The sequence below is a fragment of the Phyllostomus hastatus genome, unplaced genomic scaffold (genome assembly GCF_019186645.2).
Source record: "Phyllostomus hastatus isolate PE091 unplaced genomic scaffold, TTU_PhHast_1.1 phas_scaffold_1066, whole genome shotgun sequence".
NCBI classification, from domain to species: Eukaryota; Metazoa; Chordata; class Mammalia; order Chiroptera; family Phyllostomidae; genus Phyllostomus; species Phyllostomus hastatus.
Genome location: NW_025334004.1, coordinates 25,224,012 through 25,244,183, shown reverse-complemented (window position 1 = coordinate 25,244,183; position 20,172 = coordinate 25,224,012). Strand labels below are relative to the sequence as shown.

Genomic DNA, 20,172 nt, shown 5'->3' with positions numbered 1-20,172 from the left:
TAACCCGTTGGCGGGGAGGACTGTTTTTGCGTGCTGGCCTTCCCCGGGAGCTCGGTTTCTGGTGTCCTGTCCTCCCACACGCCCTGTCTCCCTCCACACTGCTCTGTGCCTGCGTCCTATGCCTTGTGGACTTTGCTGTTGTCTCCTGTGCTCAGACCGTCTTCAGGTCTTTAAATCTTCAGATTGCCGGCAGAGCGGCAGGGGTCCGTCCCAGCCTTGGGCTGCAGTCAAGGCTTCTCTCCCAGAAAGACTGGGTGCTGTCTGGGGAGGCCTGGCAGGGCCCTTGATCAGGAGCGCCTGGGGCGCGTTGGCGCCCCGAGACCCCGCCCCCCCAGGCCGTCTGCTGCCCGGAGGCGCCCCCTGGTGGACTCCCAGGGGACAGCACGGAGGAGGACGAGCCAGTGCTCCGCCCCCAGCGCCTCTGGGTTGGCTGCTGGTCGTTTATTTTTCTCCAGGAAGATTTAATGACATCAGTAAAAGGATACATTTTTCACAAAATGGGCTTAATTTACCTGAAAAATGGGGTAATTTTTTTGAGCGCTCAGAACATGTTTTGTTAGCTTCGCTTGGCCGTTTTTTACGAGGGCCATTCTGTTAGCCATCTTCATTGTTTTAGGGAAGCAGGTGCCCGTTACAAGATCTGCCGTAGAAATTCATCTGGAGCCGGTGCTGGGAACAAGAGAGAAGCCCCGAATTTGGGGATCCCTCCCAGGCCTGCAGGAGCTCCTGAATCAGGGAACAGCCTCCCCACCCACCGTAAACCAGGGCCCGGGGAACTTAGAGCTGGCCCAGCATGTGCCATCCTAGTCCCCAGAGAAGACGCTGTTTTGCAAACACTGCTCCTTGCTGAAAGGCTGGAGGGTCCAGGGTCTTCTAGTAGATGAACAGCAGCGGAGGGATTTGCAGGGCAGTTCAAAGTCTGCAAACCCCATTTAGGGACCGACGAAAGGGGCGTGGACAAAGGTGGGGGAGGGGCACAGAGCCCGTATCCGTGAAGCTAGGTGGCTGCTCCAAGCCTCGCGTGGTGGCGGGCCTTGTTGGGCACCAGGTCCCAGACTTGGCGCTTTACCTTCATTGTCCCCCACTGCGAGCCAGGGGTCACACTGGCTGCTTGGGACGAATCAGAGAGCCAGTCCCCGCTCCGCCTGTGAGGAACTTAGGCAAGTCTGATTACCCCTGTTTTATGGATGAGGAAACTGAGGCCAAGGACGGCCGAGTTGCCCAAATTCCCACCTCAGCCGTGCCCTGCTGCCTCCCAGGTATCCTGCCACTGCACCTGTCCCACTTCTTCGCCTGTGCACTCTGCTTTTTCAGACTTCACCGTAAATTGTGACCTCTCAGCGGCATGGGGGTCCTTGGTCGCAGGGTTAATTTCAGGCTGCAAGACAGTGTGGGAGTGTAAGTCCCTCACCTCCCTGGCCTGCTTTCCTCATCTCAACACGGGACCATGAGTTGTGCCCCCCGTCTGCCTCCCGGGGCTGTCAGGAGGCCAGTGGGAGATGAATCCCCCACGCACCGCGGCGTCCTCGCTGCTGAAGTCCCCGCAGCCACAGCCAGGGTCCTTCAGTGCTCAGGGAGAGGGTGGTGCGGGGCTTTGCCAGTTTCAAACGCGCCACCTAGCGGCCAGCGAGCACACTGGCTTCAGGCAGCGGCTCCCGTCCAGTTCATCCGGGATCCAGGTTAGGAACTCATGCCCCACTTCCCTTGCATCAGAGTTGCTTCATGTGAAATTATTTCACCAAGCGCACTGACGGCTTCTTGGCAGGCCGCTTCGTCCCTGGGACAGCAAAGCAAGGAAATTGGCCATTTTGTTAACCCCTTCCTCCCAGCGTGTCGCTGGAGGGTGGGGCTGTCATCCAGGGGCGCTCCGCAGCAGGGTCCAGCCTGCAGCTGACCTACAGACGAGTGTGCGAGGGCCGGTGGCTGGCGGCAGCAGCCGCGGGTCCGGAAGAACTAGTTCGGTGATTCCCCGTGCTGTCGTTCTGTAGCTGTTGTGATCACGTCGCGCTAAATGTTCTGTCCCTACGCCTCCTCATGCTGTAGCCTCCACTGACTGCCGACGACTGACCGCCCGCTTTTTCACGCTCTTACCCGGCATTGTTTTCTTTCTGTCGGCCACCAGCCAAGGAGCACGTACGGCGTAACCGGCAGAGTCGGACCTTTTTGGTGGAGAATGTCATAGGAGAGATCTGGTCCGAGCTGGAGGAAGGTAGCGTCCTTGAACGTCCTTTGCCTGTGCTGGGTTTGTGTGTGCGTGCGCTGCCGGCAAACATGCTCTCCTACTTGTTTGTTCTGCACTTTTGGAAAGTGTCCAAAATCAGTCGGTTTTCAACACTACCCACCCAGGGCGAGCTCTTTCTTGGAGCTGTAATTTTGCATGTTTTAAAGCCACATAGATGCTTCCGGAGAAAGGTAGGGATTGGAACTCTCACCAGTTCCAGGGCAAAGTCTTCTGTTAAACAGCAGGTCACTTTACGGCGCTGTTAACGTGGCAGGAAGCTGTCCACTTGGGCACGCCGGGTGTGCACCAGCATATGCTGTGAATGCGCAGTTTGAGAGATTCACGCCCCCGGGCTCTCTGTCACCCGCACTAGCGGCGCTCTGGCGGACAGCACCACCTCTTCGGCCACGAGTGATGCGCTGTGCAGCTCACGGGCAAACCCGCTGTCCTCGTGAGGAGCGTGGGGCGTACGGGGCATCGCCCACCAGCTTGCTTCAGGGTGGCGTGCCGCGCAGCAGTCTGTGTAAAGGATGGCTGTTTTGTTTTTCTTTTTACCAGGGGACAAATACGTGGTTGTGGACAGTGGCGGCGGCACCGTCGACCTGACGGTGCACCAGATACGGCTCCCGGAGGGGCACCTGAAAGAACTGTACAAAGCCACAGGTGAGCCCCAGCGTGGCTGACTGCCTCCTACCTGGGCCGGTCCACTCGTTTCGGATTCCTCTCAGTGTCTCGTTGTCTCCGTGCCACCGGCACGCGGGACAGCAGGCAGGAGAAGGTGACGAGGCTTATTTAAGATCGAGAAGCGAAGTGCAGCTAACTCTTCTCTGAAACGCACACCACCGTAACTTGGCTCCTGGCGTAAAGCGAGCCTGTTTCAGCTCCTGGCCGAGGAGAAAGTTTCTTTCGGGAAGTTGTGGGAGGGTGTGACCGAAACCGGATGTCACTTGGGATGCAGCGCTGTGGCTCAGCTTTCTAGGAGGGTCCCAGGACACCTGGACTTGGATCCAGGCTGCCAAAGCCAAGGACAGGCTCCTTCCCTTGGGTGGGGGGGGGGTGACGAGTGATGAGTGGACACAAGTGTTGCGCGTGGGTCACCGGCCAGCAGTGACCACGGAACGCTGTGGATGGCTCGACGATAAACACGCGAGAAAAAACAACACACATGCACAGAGACAGACTAGTTTCTGTGGGGAAGTAGGGACAGAATGGCCACCCCCCCAATGGGGAGCGCGCTGATTTACCGTCCATACCTGCTTTTATTAGGCTCATTTTGCATAATAATTCAGGTAAAGTACAGTACTCATTCGGGGAAGTAAGGAACTATAGAAAACAAAGAACTCTGCCGGTCTATTGAGTTGGGGGTCAAAGAGCTGTAAGACTGAGGAACAAAATAACTTCCTCCTAAGACCCTTCTCATTCAACTGAGAACATTCTAAACAAAGGAGGTTTCACAGTAATTTACATGTTCTTTCTTAGTCCTGATCACCCCGGGGAATCCGCACTTCTCAGTACCGAGCTGCACCACCCTGTCATTGTTTCAGGCTTAGGTGGAGCAAGGGAACTAAGGCCACCGAGAGATAAGATTTTCTTCCGGACGCTGAGAACTCAGACTTTATCAAAGCCGAGGAGTGAGGGTCCATCACCCCCTTTTGCTGCAGCCCCCCAAGTCTTTCTTTTGGGGGGGCCTCCCAAAGTGATCGTGCCTGGCTTAGGTCGTTCCCCCCGTGGGGAATCTTACCCGTCTTTGGCTAACCAACCAAGCTTTTGGGGGTTCAGTCATGAATAAAGCAGCAGAAACAGCATTCCTGCCAGGGAGATAAGCTTTTGTCTCCTTGCTGGCTTACAGTTCCAAGGGCGTTCCCTTAGCCTTAGCTAGGCGGAGGTTTCAGCCTCTGATACCAGTCAGGGCGGTTCCCAACACACAAGGACTGAGCGAGGCCCGCTTGTGAAAACCACGGCGCTCCTGGTGCCTTCAGTGTGTCGCTTTTATTTAAAGAGTAGTTGATTTTAAACATTCCTCCATGAGGCATGAGAGGAACCTAAGCAGAATCACAGCGGCAGGCTCCCACCCAGGGGGCCCGAGTCTGTGCTCCTCCGTGTTTGGGGGGAGAACCGGGCGGGCGGGCTGGCTCTCCGCGCGCACGGGCTCCGTTTCTCGCCGCCTGTGACATGGCAGGCTCCGTTGTGTTCCTGACGCAGGCGGGCCCTACGGATCCTTAGGAGTGGACTATGAATTTGAAAAGCTCCTGTGTAAAATATTTGGAGAGGATTTTATCGAACAGTTCAAAATCAAGCGTCCTGCCGCCTGGGTGGACCTGATGATTGCGTTCGAGTCTCGCAAAAGGGCGGCCGCCCCGGACCGAACCAACCCGCTGAACATCACGCTGCCCTTCTCCTTCATCGATTACTACAAGAAGTTCCGTGGGCACAGTGTGGAGCACGCCTTGAGGAAGAGCAAGTGAGTGGGGCTGGCCCTCGGCTCGGGGCCCTCGGGGGGAGCGGAGCTGGGGGAGGCTTTGCCGCCGCGGGGTGGGTGCCCCGAAGTGTAGTTCAGTGGGAAAGACCAGTGCTGGGTGCTTCCTTTCCATCTATGAGATTTTTGTTTAAGAAGTTGTTTATCCCATAGCATCCTCCAAAGCGACAAAGGGGTTCTTTATTAATTGGTGGTGGTGGTAGTAGTAGTAGTAGTAGTATTGGCGGATGTGCAAGGAGAGTATCACTAGGAACCCATGGATTTGAGCATATCTGGTGTATTGTAAACCATGCAGTTACATCCTTAGCCATGTTCCAATTGTCCCATCTTGGCCCATGGGACCCTCTTCGGGTTGGCTCCTGTGTCATTAGTACGACCTTGGTGGTCTCCGACTGCCTGTGTCTTGTGGTCGGTGGAGACGCCCTGATTCAGCTAGTGCACGCCCCGCCTCCTCCGTCACTGGTTGTTTCTCTGAGAGGCCCTGGTTCCTATTTGTGGGGAACAAAGCAGATTCGAACCCAGGTCTTCCTGCTCTCGGAGCGGGGTCCTAGCCTGACCTCACTAGGCTAATGTTCCTTCTGCCCCTGGCTGACTCCCGGGTCCCGCCTGCCTAGTGCTGGGGCCTGCCAGCCCTCCCTGGGGAGACTGGCCGCGGCCAGCCACTGGGTCACGCCACACCCTCCCACATTGTCCTTTGGCCTAGACCGCGGAAAAAATTCCTCGTCTGTGACACATGGCATCATTTAGAATGCGATGTGGGGAGGCAGCTGGTATGTGCTTTGCTTCAGGGACAGAGATGCCATTTGTTTGGTCCCTTTAAACTTGAGCACAGGCGGGGTACACCCTGTACCCCGTAGCCCCTGGCTTTCCTTTAGTACTAGAGATTCCAAAACGTTTCCACAGATGGGGCATTCACCTTGATCTCCACAGCCACCCCTGGGCGGGAGGTAAGGCAAGTGGCATTATCCTTGGTTTGCAGACGGAAAGCTGGGGCTCAGAGCAAATCCTTGCCCAGAGTCCTGGAGCAGCTAAGGTCCAGACGGGAGCCCGGCAGCCTCGCCTCCCTGTCCAGGGCTCTTTCGGCCCCACGCCGCTGCTTTGGATGTGCTGCTCCTTCGACAGAGGCGGTGAGGGATGCCGGTAGGGTTAGGCTTCTCACTCGTGGGCAGGCGCCTGCAAGGCTGCACCTGAGCACACAGTTGCCTTGCATAGGAGCAGGTGGGCACATCGCTGGAGCCCTCAATGGACTCGCATCCGACGCTTGTTGAGTCAAAACATGGTCATTGAAAGAGAGAGGTCCCTTTATCTCCTTGTCCTCTGCACCAGATGCTGGCCTCCACTCTCCCCGGGGAAGGTTGGCCACAGTGGAAGGCAAAGAGGAACAGAAGAGCCTGCGTCTTAGCGTTGGAGCTTTCTCTAAGGGCTGAGGTCCTGGCAGTTTAGAGTGTTTCCAAGGCCTTTAAAACGCCTTTCAGCCCTCGGATAGGGCAGCCGTCCTGCCGGGGCCCGTGCCTCTGCCTGTCCGAGTCTCTGGGCACAGTTTATACACTCACCACCTGTTTCTCTCTGTGCCGTGGCCCGCAGCGTGGATTTTGTGAAGTGGTCCTCGCAGGGCATGCTGAGGATGAGTCCAGATGCCATGAACGCCCTTTTCAAGCCGACCATCGACAGCATCATTGAGCACCTCCGTAAGTCTCGGCCAGGGCTCAGCCGCTCACGGGCGGAGCCGAGGACGGGGACCGACTTTTCCGGCATCTCCGACTGTGCATGTGAAGTCGGGCTGGCAGATGGCCGGGGCCCGGAGCACGTCCCTGGGCAGATGCTGGGCACAGGCTCCAGACCCCTGCTTCCCAGGCACTGAAAGCAGCGGAGAGTCTGTCCTCCCTGGGGCGCTCCCTGTGGCCCCAGTGGTCCGAGAGCTGCGAGCTCTGCAGCAGCAATGTCACCCTCCAGCCCCAGGCCCCAGGCCCCAAGCCCCAGCTGTGCGCAGCCTCTCTGCCCGATGGGGAAACATCAGGAGCCCCGACCCTCGCAGGGGAGAAGGGACTGTTGCGTGGACCAAAGACAGGTCCCCACAGGAGGGGACACAGAGTCTGGCTGTGCGGCTGTGTGCTATCTCAGTGGCCTTGTGGCCTCTGTGTCCTCAAGGGCACACAGGGGACTCACCGGGGACCTTTTTCAGTACCCGGTATCCAGGCCCCCACCCCTTCCTCCCCTCTCCTACCAAATCACAACCCCTGGGGGTGGGCTGGGATCTCTATGTAAACCAAAGAGCCCGACTCACTCAACAGAGCCACAGGCTTGCGAGAGTTAGGAGTGTCCCTGATGCACAATGATGACCACTCAACACGATCACCGTCTACCGTGAAAGTGGGTTTCTCCTTGGCCGTAGCAGCGCTTTTTATTCCCGAATAAAAGCACGTTGGTGTGCAAACCCCCTTTCTTTGAAAGACCAGCTCTACAAAAATTCTGGTCAAACGAAGCCTGCCCTCCAGTTGGGTGTGCCCACTGCCCACGTCCTCAGGCCACCCAGTCCCCCTTGGCTGCTGGCTTTGGCGGCAGGATGTCATCCCGCCCCCTTGCCTTCCAGGGGACCTGTTTCAGAAGCCCGAGGTATCCACGGTCAAGTTCCTCTTCCTGGTGGGCGGCTTCGCCGAGGCCCCGCTCCTGCAGCAGGCAGTCCAGGCCGCCTTCGGGGACAAGTGCCGCATCATCATCCCCCAGGACGTGGGCCTCACCATCCTCAAGGGCGCCGTCCTTTTCGGCCTGGACCCCGCCGTCATCAAGGTGCGCCGGTCCCCACTCACCTACGGGGTGGGCGTGCTGAACCGCTACGTGGAGGGCAAGCACCCGCCCGAGAAGCTGCTGGTGAAGGACGGCACCCGCTGGTGCACCGACGTCTTCGACAAGTTCATCTCCGCCGACCAGTCCGTGGCCCTGGGCGAGCTGGTCAAGCGCAGCTACACGCCGGCCAAGCCCTCGCAGCTCGTCATCGTCATCAACATCTACAGCTCGGAGCGCGACAACGTGAGCTTCATCACCGACCCCGGGGTGAAGAAGTGCGGCACGCTGCGCCTGGATCTCACGGGGACGGGCGGCGCCGCCGTGCCCGCCCGGAGGGAGATCCAGACTCTCATGCAGTTTGGGGACACCGAGATCAAGGCCACGGCCGTCGATATAGCCACCTCAAAGAGTGTCAAGGTCGGGATAGACTTCTTAAATTACTGACCGGCCCTCCCCGTCGCCCGCCCCCTTGGACTCAGCTCACCTGCATCTGCTGACCTCAGCCCTGACCGTTCTGTCCATGCCCTTGACCTCTGACACCGCCCCCCCCACACTGAATTTCAGCAGGGAAGATGAGACCAGGGCTAGACATTTTTAGGGATTTTTGAGGGCACACTGGAGTCAGAGAAGCTGTCGGGAAATGAAGATTGAGGTTTGGGGACGGGAAACGCAAGGAAAGCGGTCAGAGACGGGAACCCGTGCGTCTCTGCCCAGCAACGGAGCTCGCTTGCTCCTCAGGAAGCAGAATTCTGGGCGTTCTGCCGCCGTCCTTCTGGATTCGCCACGAGAGCCTTGAGCCAGGAGGAGATTCTTCATCTTTCCCAGGCTTCGCTTTTCACATTTTTCTTTTTCTTTTTTGGATGGCAGTCGATATGAAATGCCACCCACCTGCCGTTCATTGCTTTTGCTCGTCACTTGATCAGGAGTGGAGATTCAGTGGGAAGTTGGAGCATTTTCAGCTGGTGGGAGAGGACTGCCCATGCTGGGCCCTATTTGAGGCTGTCGTCATTTAAATTCCAAATGGGTCCCGTGAAGAGTAGCTGCAGCCCTGGCTCGTCCACCGGGATCCGTGCGAGGGGAAGGGCTGGCGCCCCAGCTCTGCGGCTGGCGACGACTCGCTCCGGTGGAAATGGATGCTGCTGCCGTCCCGCATCACGTGCTGTGTAATTTTAGGCATCAGAACGCCAACTCCTGATTTCTGAATTCATAAGTACTGCCAGTTAATCTCAGTGGGATTTTTTTTTTTTTAGAAGAAAATGAGGTGCATTTTCACTTGTTCTTGTCACCAAGCCCAGGAATCTGGGACAACCCCTCACCTTGGAAAATGTGCATATTTTAAATTGGCTCCCTCCTCCCAGCTTACCCTCAGCCCCCTGAAAGTGTTGGTCGTTCATCCCCACATTTTCAAAGAAATGCATCGTCAGTACACAGGCAATGCATCTGTTCCATGAACTCTTGCATTAAAATGGTTAGTTTTTAAATTCTGTCCCAGAGGAATTTCGAGATCTATACTTCATGAATTAAGCCAAGTTTGTTTGTTTTTTTTCAAAGCAGATTTGTGGGTTACCCCCTGGAGGGTGTTGGTTAAAAGAGGTTCCTGGAAGTGTCCGGTCGCTGCATTGTACCCCTGACACTGTTATCACTAATGTAGTGTCCTGTACCAGCTGCAGAACACTAGAGCAGACAGGCAGACAGGTTCCTGGATCCTACCCCTTTTACAGACGGAAGTCAAGTCTTGGAGAAGGGGACCAGGGTCTGCGGGTTTCAGTAGGCGCTGCGGGAGACGGTGGTCTGGCCGACATCTGAGAACCGCTCTGCTAGGGCTGTGTGGAGAGCCCAGGCGCAGACCGGTCTCCCCGAGGAGCAGCAACCTTGTCCTCTCGTGAATGGGGCTGGGGCCCCAGCTGGCTTGGGAGTGGCGCCTCTAACCCTCCCAGGAAGGTCAGCAGATGGGAAGAAAGGCGCCCTAAGAAAGGGACCGACCGAGGCGCCGACGGGTGGGGCCTGCGTCCCCCACTCCCAAAGACAGCCTTCCTCTCCACCGTCCAGGAGCCCAGGGAGGATCGACAACCAGACCCCCGACTCCCGGCCCAAGTGGTCGGCTCAGAGCTGCCCTCCCACCCGCTGGCATTCCCTTCCATTTGGAACCCTGGGGCATGCGCAGTGAGCGAAGGAAGGGCGAGCGCGCTAGCTTTGAGTGCTCACCGCCGTCCGCAGATCTGCAGTAGCATTTCTAATGTCATTTTAACGTGTCTCCTTTGTCACCTCACCCGCTGCAGAAGTCCCTACTAGAATGTGAAACACAAGCAACCGCAGAACTTGGGGGCGCTCGTCACACGGCCGTCACTGGGCCGCTCGTCCAGGTACACAGGTGTGCCCGCCAGGGCTTGCTTGCTGCCTGCTCTGCTCCAAAGGCCACGTGCTGTGGGTCTCTGGTGTCGCCAGCCATACTCTGCAAATAAGACTTTTCTATTGAGTTATAAGTAATATAATTTTATGTACATACCGTGTTAGAAGATTGTACAGATTCTTTATTTCTATAATGTGCTTTTCTGGTTCAAAGAAAAGAAACATGCTCTCTGAATTTCGTTGCTGCCTTTAATTTTTCAAGGTTTCATTTCTTAAGTAGGCTTACTACTCCGCGATCCGTACCGATCCTAAGCTGCGGACATCGTACGCAAGACCGAGCGGCAGACGAGCGCCGGGCAGACTGGCCGCCTGGTCAACAGCTTCGTCAGACCTTCCTACACACCCATCCTTTCCACAGGGTCACAGGTCGTGTTTAAAGGAGCATAATAATGTATCCATTCTCCTGTCCAGCCTCGGAGAGCTGAACATTCTGGTTCTGTAAGCAAAGTGGCCGTGTGCAGGAAAACCTAGGAAAATTCCTCACGCCCCTTGTGGGGCGGGGCAGGGGCTCTGAGGGCGAAATGGGGTCCACCTCCCGCGCGGCTTCCGGTGCGCCAGGGACAAAGGAAGGGACCGGCTGGGGCGCAGACCCAGCTTCTCCACTGCATTAAGTGTAAGTGCGGGTGAAACAGTCAAGTCCCTCTTTTTTTTGGCTAATGGAAGGCCTTTCCCACCTTGCACTAAGGACGTCTCCTTGTCTACTATATATTTCTCTTCAAATGAGCTGGCTGAAGTCTGTAGAGTCGGCAGATAGAGGGTGGAGGGGGCGTGATACTTTCACTGGACTTTCTTCTGGTCCCAAAGATGCAGCCCCAGTAGTGGAACCCCGTAAAGGGGGTCCTCAGATCTGTGCTTCCCCCTCCCCCCATGGAAGGACAGCCGAGTAAGAGAGCTGGATGGGCACGCCTGGACACATTTTCTAATCTTAGAAAATTTCTAAAAGGCCTGTCGTCTCGACAGGTTACTCAGTTGTCCCTGGCTTATTATCTTATGTTCGCCTTTCTCCGAGGCAGAACTGGAGAAAGATTTCCTTTGTAACTGCCCTTTCTGTACACAGCAGGCGTTAATAAGTGCTGAATGACAGACAAGATAAGAAAGGGGAGGAGACGCACAAGCGTTTTTGCAAAGCGATGGCTAAGATGCGTCCAGATTACCGAGCCTGCCCTATCATTAGAATGATATTTAGATCAAGTTTAGCTTTTAGAGTCCAGGTCTGGTTAATCGCCAGGGTGGCAAAGAATCGCATGCACCCATATAAACAGGAGTCAAAATGCATTATTAGTCGACGATCGAATTTCACGTTGTAGAGACGAAATAGCTGTGATTAAGCTGCATAGTTATGCCGGGAAACGGCCTAACTGGATGACTACTGTAAAAAGTTGTCGGCCTTGATGTTGTTACACTTCTCACCTGCTTGGAATAAGGAACTGTATCCTCACAGGGGTCTTGTTCGAACTTCGCAGAACCTTGCAGCAGTCCACGACTTGACGAGGTTGTATCTGCAAACTCTGTCTTCACAGATGTCCAATAAAACAAAACTCGGGATCTCATGTGGCCCAGCCTTTTTTTTTTCTCCTGCTCTGAACGTGTAAATGGAACTTCAAGTGCATGGTTGCCGACCTCCTCCTGCCCCCCATGTCAGGGAGATAGATCGTTCAGGTGCAGCAAAGCTTTGCCCACTCTCATTGCAACCAGACTGGCCCCTTGGTTTGCTGGGAAGGCAGGCTCCCTCGCCGTCTATGGAGCCCCCTTCCCCTCCAGAATGGATGAAGGTGGCCTGGCCAGAGGAAGCGCAGGTAAGCCAGGGGGGCCGCTGACAACGCCACTGAGCCCACTGAAGGTTGTTTAAAAAAAAAAAAAGGCACAAGGTCGGGTCGGTGCCTTGCCCTCTGACATCCCGGCAGGCACACCAAGCTGGCTGCTGCATCTAGAGTCTTGGGTTTATTCCAACTCTATGTCTGGATCGCCCTCCAGAGTTGGCCCTGGAAACTTCTGGACAGTGTGAGGTAGGGAAGGCTGGGAGGTGCAGTAAACAGACAAAGGAGTATTAGAAAACAGTGTCGCCCAGCCCAGCAGTCTGGCCTCCACTTCCTTCTCTGTACGGGGAGGGGCTGGGGCACGTGCTCCGTGCAGGCCACGCCTCCCGGCGTGCCTTCTGGGTCACCCAGTGGGCAATCCAATGAGCTGAAGGCCCAGGCCCCCACCCCCCTTGGCGCCCGTAAGGTGAGGATGGTTCGAAAGGACTATAGCCCCAGTCCCTTGGCATCCCTTCATTTAAGGAGCATTGCCCCTTACTGCCCTGGTACCTGCCTGCCTGGCCTGCTGGAAATCCGTCTTTCCTAATAGCTGCAAGGCAGGGGGCTGGGGGAGGAGCCCACAGGGAGCACCTGTACCCGAAAGCCGCCAAGGACAGGGGCCTCCTCGCCCAGGCTGCTCCCTGCACCGGCTAGTCGCTCCCAGCTCCCAGGGCGCTGAGTTTGGGCTGCGACTGGGCACGGGGGAGGGGGCTCTGTTCCTGCCGACCCTCTTCCACCGGGACCACGGGGCCGCAACCCTGGCCTCCCCCGTGTTCACATCACTAAAAGGCCGTTTGACCTAGATCCCTCGGCGCGCCCTACCCCCAATTCCAGAACCCAGAGGGGCCCGGCTGGGGAAGACTGAGAACGGAGATCGGCTTGGGAGACCGGGTATGTGTGGCGCTGCTGCTGAGCGAGGCACAGGGGGAAGCTCTCCCCCGTCTCCCCCCCACCCCTGCCCATTCACTCGGGCTCCCCTGCCCCTGAGTGGGGCTGCAGGAGGGCGAGGAAGAGGGAAGGCGCAGGCTGGGGAGCGGGACTCAGCCCTTGCCCCTCCCCCTCCCCGGGGGCGGGGCGGGTGGTGAGGGCACAAAGGCCCGGAGGCGGGGCGGAGGCCCAGCCCGGCTGGAGGCTTTGGCTGGGCCGAGATTCTGGCCGGCGCAGGTGAGCGACTCAGGAAGGGGTTGGGAAAAGGAGGGGCGCCGGTACCTGCGCTCCCAGAACTCGTTGCCTGGCACCTAACCCTCTAATACGTCTCCTATCCAAGCTCCTCCCTTCCACCTCCTCCAGGCAGGCCTCGGGGTGGTCCGCTGCTGCCTAGCCAGCCACCACCCACGCTGCGAGATGCCCCCTCCCCAGCGGCTCACTGTTGGGCAACAAAGTCCTGCCGCTCAGAGCTGGGAGGTAGTCCGTTCACACCTCCTTGGACATGACAACCCGCAAACAAGTTCCTTAACCTCTGTGTATTTTTTCCTCATTATATTGGGGACCCCAATAGGAACTAACCCTGGGGGTGTCCCTGAGGATTTAACAAGAATGCAGCCCGGCAGGCAGCCATGTCCCCTAGCAAGCAGTCTATAAATGTCTGAACTGCTTTAAAAATCCCCAGCATTGCCTACTGCCCCTGACTGTGGCCCTCCCCCTCACCCCTGAGGCCCCTGACCTGGAGGGAGAACATCACTTTTAGGAGAGGAGCTGGCTGGCCCCACCAGCACCCTGAGATGCGGCTCCTGGCCCATCCCGAGAGGGGACCACAGGCCTTCCCTGAAGCGGGGAGGGGTCTGGCTCTGGAGAGAGCTACCACACGACTGTTACAGTGCCCCCCGCCCCGCCCCCCACTCCCCCACCTTGGACTCCATGCCAGCCTGTCGGGACTTCTGGTCCCTGTAGCCAGAACTCACTCATTCCTTGCTGTGGGGTTGCCCTGTGCTTTGCAGGACACTGAGCGGCATCCTTGGCCTCTGCTCCCTGGGTACCAGGGGCACCCTATCCCCAAGTCTTGACAACCCCAGATGTCTCCAGACCCTGCCAGGTGTCCTGGGAGGGGCGGCGGTGGCAGCAGAAGCCACCACTGAGGCCTGACCCCCCTGGAGGAAAGGGGCTCTGTGGTGAGGGCGTCTCAACTCCCCCCTCCCCCAGGGTTCTGAAGTCTTACCTGGGGGCTCCTGGGTCTTGCTCATCTTTCCATTCCTAACCTCGGTCACAGTTGGTGGCCAGAGTGTGTGTACAGTTCACGATGTCTGATGGAGGATAGATGGGAGGTTGGCCGAGAGGGTGGGGTGCGGGGAGGCCCCCCAGGGCAGGGGGGACCCCGGGGGGGTGGTGATCTGCACACCTGATATGTGAGTTCACGTAGGACGTGAAGGCCCCTGAGCGTTGTGACGGAAACCAGCAACCTCTCCTGGTTTGTGCGAGACGGTGAAACTGCCCCTCCATCCCAGCCCCCTGGCAGGGTCGCTCGACTCCCAAGGGCTCTAGCTCACTTGACGCGAGTTCCTAAAACAGGGGCATTGGATGAGAAGCTCATTCCCTCTTCCCTTTATGAGCAGAGAGCAAAATCATGGAGCCTTCCAAGCCCTTCATGAGACAGCCGCCGATCACACCAGGCTACAGTGGTGAGTGGCCCCGTGCCCTGCCGGGATGGCCCTGCCCTGAGAGCCACAGTCCGGTGACTGCCCCCGCGCTGGCCCACTGCCCGTGTCTGTCTGGCTGACTGGGCCGGAACAGGCGCTTCAGCTTTTAAGGTGCTTGTTAAGAGCGCCCCGTTGCTGAAGATGGCTGATGGAGAGATGCAACTCAGGCCGAGTCCCCCAGCGCACCACCGGGCATGCAGGAGGCACTGAGCGAATGGCCGTGGAATGCGTCTGGACGGGGACAGACACAGCACTATGGGCAGAGCTGAGGCCTCTCTTTCTCCCCAAGTGGGGCTTAAGTTTTACGGCAGACCTGTGCCTGTGGTCCCATTCCTTCTTCATCCCCTAGTGGGGAGGGTGACCACCTGCCCCAGTTCACCCAGGATGCTCCCAGTTCTACTGGAAGTTCCAAGTCACGCCCGAATCCTTGGTACCCAGACCATTTGCTCCCCTACCCGAAGGCTTCTGGGCCACCGAGAACTCCCTGAGACACCTCTGTGACGAGCCCAGTGACCCCGATCGGCCCTCACGTGCAGGGGGTCCGAGGAGGGGAGATGCAGGGGCCATATTCCGAGGTGGCCCGGCCTCCCCCGGTCCTGCTGGTGGGTTGAGAGAGCAGGCTCCCGGTTCTAATGCACTGAGGTTCCCGTTTCCGCCTGGCCACTGTCTGAAGCTCCTTACTTCCCTGTGGCAAGGGACCATTTCTACGAAGTGGGCGTGTTTGTCATCGCAGGGCTCTGGAGGCTGGAAGTCTGGCATCAAGGTGTCGGCAGGGCCGGGCTCCCTGTGGGGGCTCCGGGGGGAGGGCCTTTGCTCGCCTCTCCCGGCTTCCCGTGGGCCGGGCATTCCTGGGTTGTGAGAGCGTCCCTGCAGCCCCCGCCTGCACCTCTGCCACACGGCCCTTCCTGTGGCCTTTCCCCTGTGTCGTCTGCGTGTCCAATCTCTCTGTCCTTTCCTTTTCTAAGGACACCGGGCACTGGGTGTAGGGCTCACCCTAAATCCAGCATGATCTGAATTCCCAGATCCTTAATGACACCAGCAAAGACCCTACTTCCAGATCAGGTCGCGTTCATAGGTACCAGGGGTGAGAACTTGTACAAATGTATTTGAGGGGCCCAGTTCCACCAACCACAAGGGGGAATGATGGATTTTTGTGCAAGAGTGTGGTGAGGGTTACCGGAGCCAGCGTACACAACCTCTTGAAAACGTCTGGGCCCTTAGCGAGACCTCATAAAGGCAGGTTGCATTCCTGGGTGTGGACATCCGCGTGGCTTTACAAAGTAGGCCCTGGTGGAGGAACAGCCACAGTGGCAAGGGCCCTGGCTGTCTACCCCCTCCCCGTGACATCCGGGTGTGTTTTAATTGCCCAAGGGGCGGGGAGACAGGGTGCTGGGTAGAGGACGTCAGGATCAGTCTACTAATTAGGTTCTTCTAGGAGGTGGCTTCCTCCAAGGTGCAGGGGGTACGGGGGCGTGGGGGGGGGGGGCGGCTTTCAACTCTGAAGCCAGGTGCCCCGACCTGGGGACAAAGGCAAAACTGTTGCGCTTCCATCGTGAGAGTTAATGTATTTATTTTTGCAGTTGAAAAGCAAGTTCTTAACCAGTTTTTCCTCATTTGTCCTTTCTTTCCCACGTGGTTTCATTGTGATGATATTATAGCACTTAGGATTTCAGCATCCCGTTTAAGTAAATAGTTGTGCTTTCCCCGCACTAATTGTGATGATTATCTGTCATTTTCTTGGGAAATGGTGAAAAATTGTTCCGGGGGGTGGGTCTCCCAGATAATGAATTTACCTTTTTGTGTAATAGGCCTCGGCTTTTAATAAGCCCGCAATTTCCCCAACGGTCCGACAAGAAAGATCCCAAATTGCCTTTGGGAAGTGTGAAGGAAAATAAGCTTTCTCTCTAAAAAAGACGAATAATTTCAATTACTCCTCAGTCTATCATTTTGGCCCATTACACGCTTTCCCCATTTACTGCTCGGGCCGACGTCAGGGGCCTTGCTATCAAAGAACATTACTGTCCTCGCCTTTGTTGAAACGGGCTGCTTTCCCTCCCTGGCTCCAAGGTCGTTTTTGGAGCGGCCTTGGCAGGGCCCAGCCCCAGCGGAAACGACAGCCCTGCCGGTGTGAATGGCCTTTGGGAAAAACGCGAAGTTATTGGCCAGAGGACGGCCAGGTTGCCAGGTTGCGGGCTGAGATGCGGAGGCGTCTGGGCAGGTCCTCGGTCCTCGCTGCAGGCGGTGATGCCGGCTGGCGGCCCTCCCGCAGGCTTCATCCCGTACCTGAGCTGCGAGGGCACGGCTGCCGAGGACCACGGGGCCCGGTGCGTGCTGGCCTTCCAGGAGAAGACGCAGCGCTACAAAGACCAGCTGGAGGAGTTGCGCTGCTCCGTGGCCACTGCCCCAAGGCTGCAGCCTGTCTGCTCCGAAGAGACGGTCCTGCGGGCGCTGCACGAGTACGAACGGCAGCACCACCCCCTCAATCTGGGTACCAGCTCCCCCCAAACAGCCCCCTCCACCCCGGGGCCCCAGTGCAGGGCCTGGCAGCCGCCACCCCCCCCCCCCGCCCCGCCCTCGGAGCTGCCGCAGAGAGCTCAGAACCCAGCACCGCTCCAGATCCCCTGAGGCCAGTGTAAATGGAAAGGCCCGATGTCTTAAAATGAGAAACGTTTCCAGGGGGGAGAAGGACCCAGGTCAGGGGACAGGGTGCTGGGACCTGAGAGCCCCTGGGCAAGTCGCCGCGAGTTCGGACAGGGGCCATCTCTGCTTTCTCTGGGCCGGCCACCGTCATCCCGTCAACCACTCACAACAGCCCCGTGAGGTCACTGCTGTCATCCCCACATTGGAGATGGGGAGTGAGGCTCCGGCGGGGAGTGTCCCTTGTCTGAGGTCAGACCTAGGTTTGAACCCAGCTCCTCCAGGTACTAGCTGGGCGCAGCCAGGTTTTACACTAAGTGACAACTACGAAAACAACGGACAATATAATCACGTAATGTTAAAATCACAATAGTGATCTACTGTGGACCGTTTTCAGGTCTAAAAAGTCTTATAGGAAGAGTAATGGACTGATTGCCTTTATTGTTATTGCTGTAACTGTTGGGGGACTTTCAAGAACACATTTCTTATGGTTTAAAATTTTCCAAGACATTGCAAAGAATATTTGCCTAAGACTTTTTGAGACTGAGCCCAGCTTAGCAGCTACTGGCTGTGTGACTCAGGACAGGTTGCTTCCCCTCTCTGGGCTCCAATTCCTTCACCCAGGGCAGGGACGGATGGACCAGATGCTCCCTAGGCTGTCTTCCGGCTCTGAGGTTGTGGGACTCCGTGGCCTAATTTGATTTTTACACCAACTGGAGGAGGCCGGTGGGGCAGTAATCTTTCACCTCATAAATGTGAACTTGCCCAAGGTCAGCCGGCTGGACAGAGCCATTCATGACCTGCAAGCAGCTTCCCGGGGCTTTCTCCTGATCTGGATGCTTCTCTCTCTCTCTCTCATTTTTTTAGGGGGGGGGGGAAGGGAAGAAGAAAGAGAGGGAGAGAAACATTTATGTGAGAGAGAAACATCAATCAGTTGCCTCTCACACATGCCCTGTTTGGGGACCAAACCCACAATCCAGGTATGTGCCCTGACTAGGAATCGAACCCGTGACCCTTTGCTTTGCGGGACGATGCCTAACCCACGGAGCCATGCTGGTCAGGGTGGATGCTTCTCATGATTCTCTTATGTAAACTGTCAAAGAGCGATGTCTGAAGCTTTTCATCTGAGAAAGCAGCAGGACCTGTTTCAGGGCAAGGACTTGGGAATCAGACAGACACGAGGTTGGATCTTGGCCCTACCACTTTCTTGCTGTGTGACATTGGCCAAGTCTCTCTCTGCCTCTTTCAAGTCTCAGCCTCCTCCTCTCTACAATGGAGGTAATAACAGCACCGACTTCTGCCAGTTTGTAAGAGAATGAAATAAGAGGCTATATGTACAGCCCCCGCGGCGGCGCCTGCCACGGCGAGTCAGCCAGCCAGGGGGAGCCGCGGTCAGGACCTCCGCAGGCCCAGGGCTCCACCCGGGGCTAAACGTTGGGGTGCCGGCCAACTGGGGAGCACCACCCGTGGTGAAGTTTCTCAGTGCCCTCAGGAAGCACAGTGTCTCTTTGCAGAATGCAAAGTGATGAAGAAACCTCTCGAGGAGCCCCCGATGCCTGGCTGGTCCGGCTTCCTGCCAAGAGCCAGGGTCACCGAGTTAGGCTGCGCCACGCGGTACACCGTCATGGCCAGAAACTGCTACAGGGACTTCCTGGACATCCTGGAGCAAGCCAAGAGAGCGCGCCTGAAACCGTACGAGGAGTGAGTCTGGCTGGAGGTGTAACCACAGGTAGCAAGGGGGAGAAGGGGCAGGTCTGGCCCGGGGCCTCAGCTGCCCCACCCCAGCGCTAGGGCTGCCGCTGTGTCTGGTTTGTTTCCCCTGGGGCTCCCGCTTGTCATTGCAGGGCCTGACTAGCGGCCAGCACCCCGAGTCCCCCACCTTACCCAGCCTTCCCCCCCGGGGGGCCTGCTTGTGGTCTTTGCTGGCAGGAAAACCACCAGGGCCACCATCCTGGGAGCAACCTAAGGCCCCATAGGGTGCTGCACAGGGCGGCTCATGCGGCCTCAGCTTTCCTTTCTGTAAAATGGAGATGATCGTCCTTACCTTTAGGATAAGTGGTAGGGATTAGAACTAAACACGTCGTCCTCACCAAGGGCCTGCATAGATTATATTTGTTCTTTTTTAAAAGACTTTATTTATTTTTAGAGAGGGAATAGAGGGAGAAAGAGAGAGAGAGAGAAAGAAATATCAATTGCTGGGGGCCATGGCCTGCAACCCGGGCATGTACCCTGACTGGGAACCAAACCTGCGACACTTTGGTTCGCAGCCTGCACTCAATCCACTGAGCTACGCCAGCCAGGGCATATATTTGTTCTTTTTAAAAAATTATTAACAAAAGGAGTAACTCTATGACTTATGTCCTTATGTTAGAATATATGGAGTTAGGTCCACGCAGCCTCCTCCTGCTGCTCCTTCAAGAGATTTGCACTGTGAAGAGTTGCTGCCAAAATATCCGGACTTTTCTGTTCCAGGTGAGGCAGGACCCTCTCCTCCTTTCCCACTCTTTTTATAGAGGGGAGAAAGTGTTTGCATGGGCCTCCCTGCATCGCCGGACCACCTGACTGCGGCTCACGGAGATGGTTTCTCTTCCAGATGGAAGCTGTCCCATCCTTACAAATCCCCTGAGAGACGACCCCAGACCTCCGGCGTCGTCTGGCAGTGTTCAGATGCCATGCAGCGGGGAGGTTTATCTGGAGCCCTTGTCCTCCGCCAAGGATGCAGAAGGCTAATGCGGAGAGCCTCCTAAGGAGCTGACCTGTAGGGGGCGCTCCAAAGCTCGCCATTCTCAGGAGAGCATCAGCCCATCACCACCCACACCCCAAGAGGCACTAGGGACATTTCCTAACTTAAGAATTTTTTTTTCCACGGACACCAGCACCCTAGCTGGTTAGCAATAGCATGCCATGAATGAGAAAGACCTTTTATTGTCCTGTGGGAATAAAGAGGATACTTCTCAGCTCGCTCAGGGCTTCTGTGGGTTTTATTCCAGAGTCTGTTAACCTGGAGAAGAGCCAGGGCGGGGCCCACCTCCTGCTAAGCCCGAGGTAGCGGCGTGCACCTGGGCAAGGCTGCGAGGGAAGCCTCGCCCAGGCCTCGCACCTGGCCGTCCCCATCAGCCGTCTTGGGCCCGAACACCGTGGCCCCCGCACCTCGCAGATGCCGCGCCCACCCCAACCCTGGCCTTTCCGAATCCCAGTCCCTGGGAGAGACCCGCT

The 20,172-nt window shown here is 57.0% G+C and overlaps 2 protein-coding genes across 5 annotated transcripts in view; both read left to right on the top strand.

Annotated features, from left to right (window-relative positions):
• Positions 1-11,429, top strand: part of HSPA12A (heat shock protein family A (Hsp70) member 12A) — a 135,948-nt gene extending 124,519 nt beyond the window's left edge. For both annotated transcript variants that reach the window (XM_045854230.1, XM_045854231.1), the window contains 5 exons: positions 2,123-2,209; positions 2,780-2,884; positions 4,424-4,682; positions 6,282-6,385; positions 7,288-11,429. In XM_045854230.1, the coding sequence (XP_045710186.1) occupies positions 2,123-2,209; positions 2,780-2,884; positions 4,424-4,682; positions 6,282-6,385; positions 7,288-7,925 (1,193 nt within the window). In that variant the 3' untranslated portion in view covers positions 7,926-11,429. The remainder of the gene's footprint in view (positions 1-2,122; positions 2,210-2,779; positions 2,885-4,423; positions 4,683-6,281; positions 6,386-7,287) is intronic.
• Positions 11,430-12,028: 599 nt separating this feature from the next.
• Positions 12,029-19,863, top strand: CUNH10orf82 (chromosome unknown C10orf82 homolog). Of its 3 annotated transcripts, XM_045854486.1 has the most exons (7): positions 12,029-12,113; positions 12,521-12,577; positions 14,236-14,301; positions 16,589-16,807; positions 18,471-18,657; positions 19,328-19,428; positions 19,550-19,863. In XM_045854486.1, exons 3-7 carry the CDS (start codon positions 14,247-14,249, stop codon positions 19,684-19,686), a joined length of 699 nt encoding a protein of 232 aa, XP_045710442.1. In that variant the 5' UTR covers positions 12,029-12,113; positions 12,521-12,577; positions 14,236-14,246; the 3' UTR covers positions 19,687-19,863. The 3 variants fall into 3 exon arrangements, with proteins under 3 accessions (XP_045710442.1, XP_045710443.1, XP_045710441.1); XM_045854487.1 differs by having other exon boundaries at positions 12,100-12,577; positions 18,471-18,648; XM_045854485.1 differs by having other exon boundaries at positions 12,100-12,577.
• The last annotated feature ends 309 nt before the right edge of the window (positions 19,864-20,172 follow it).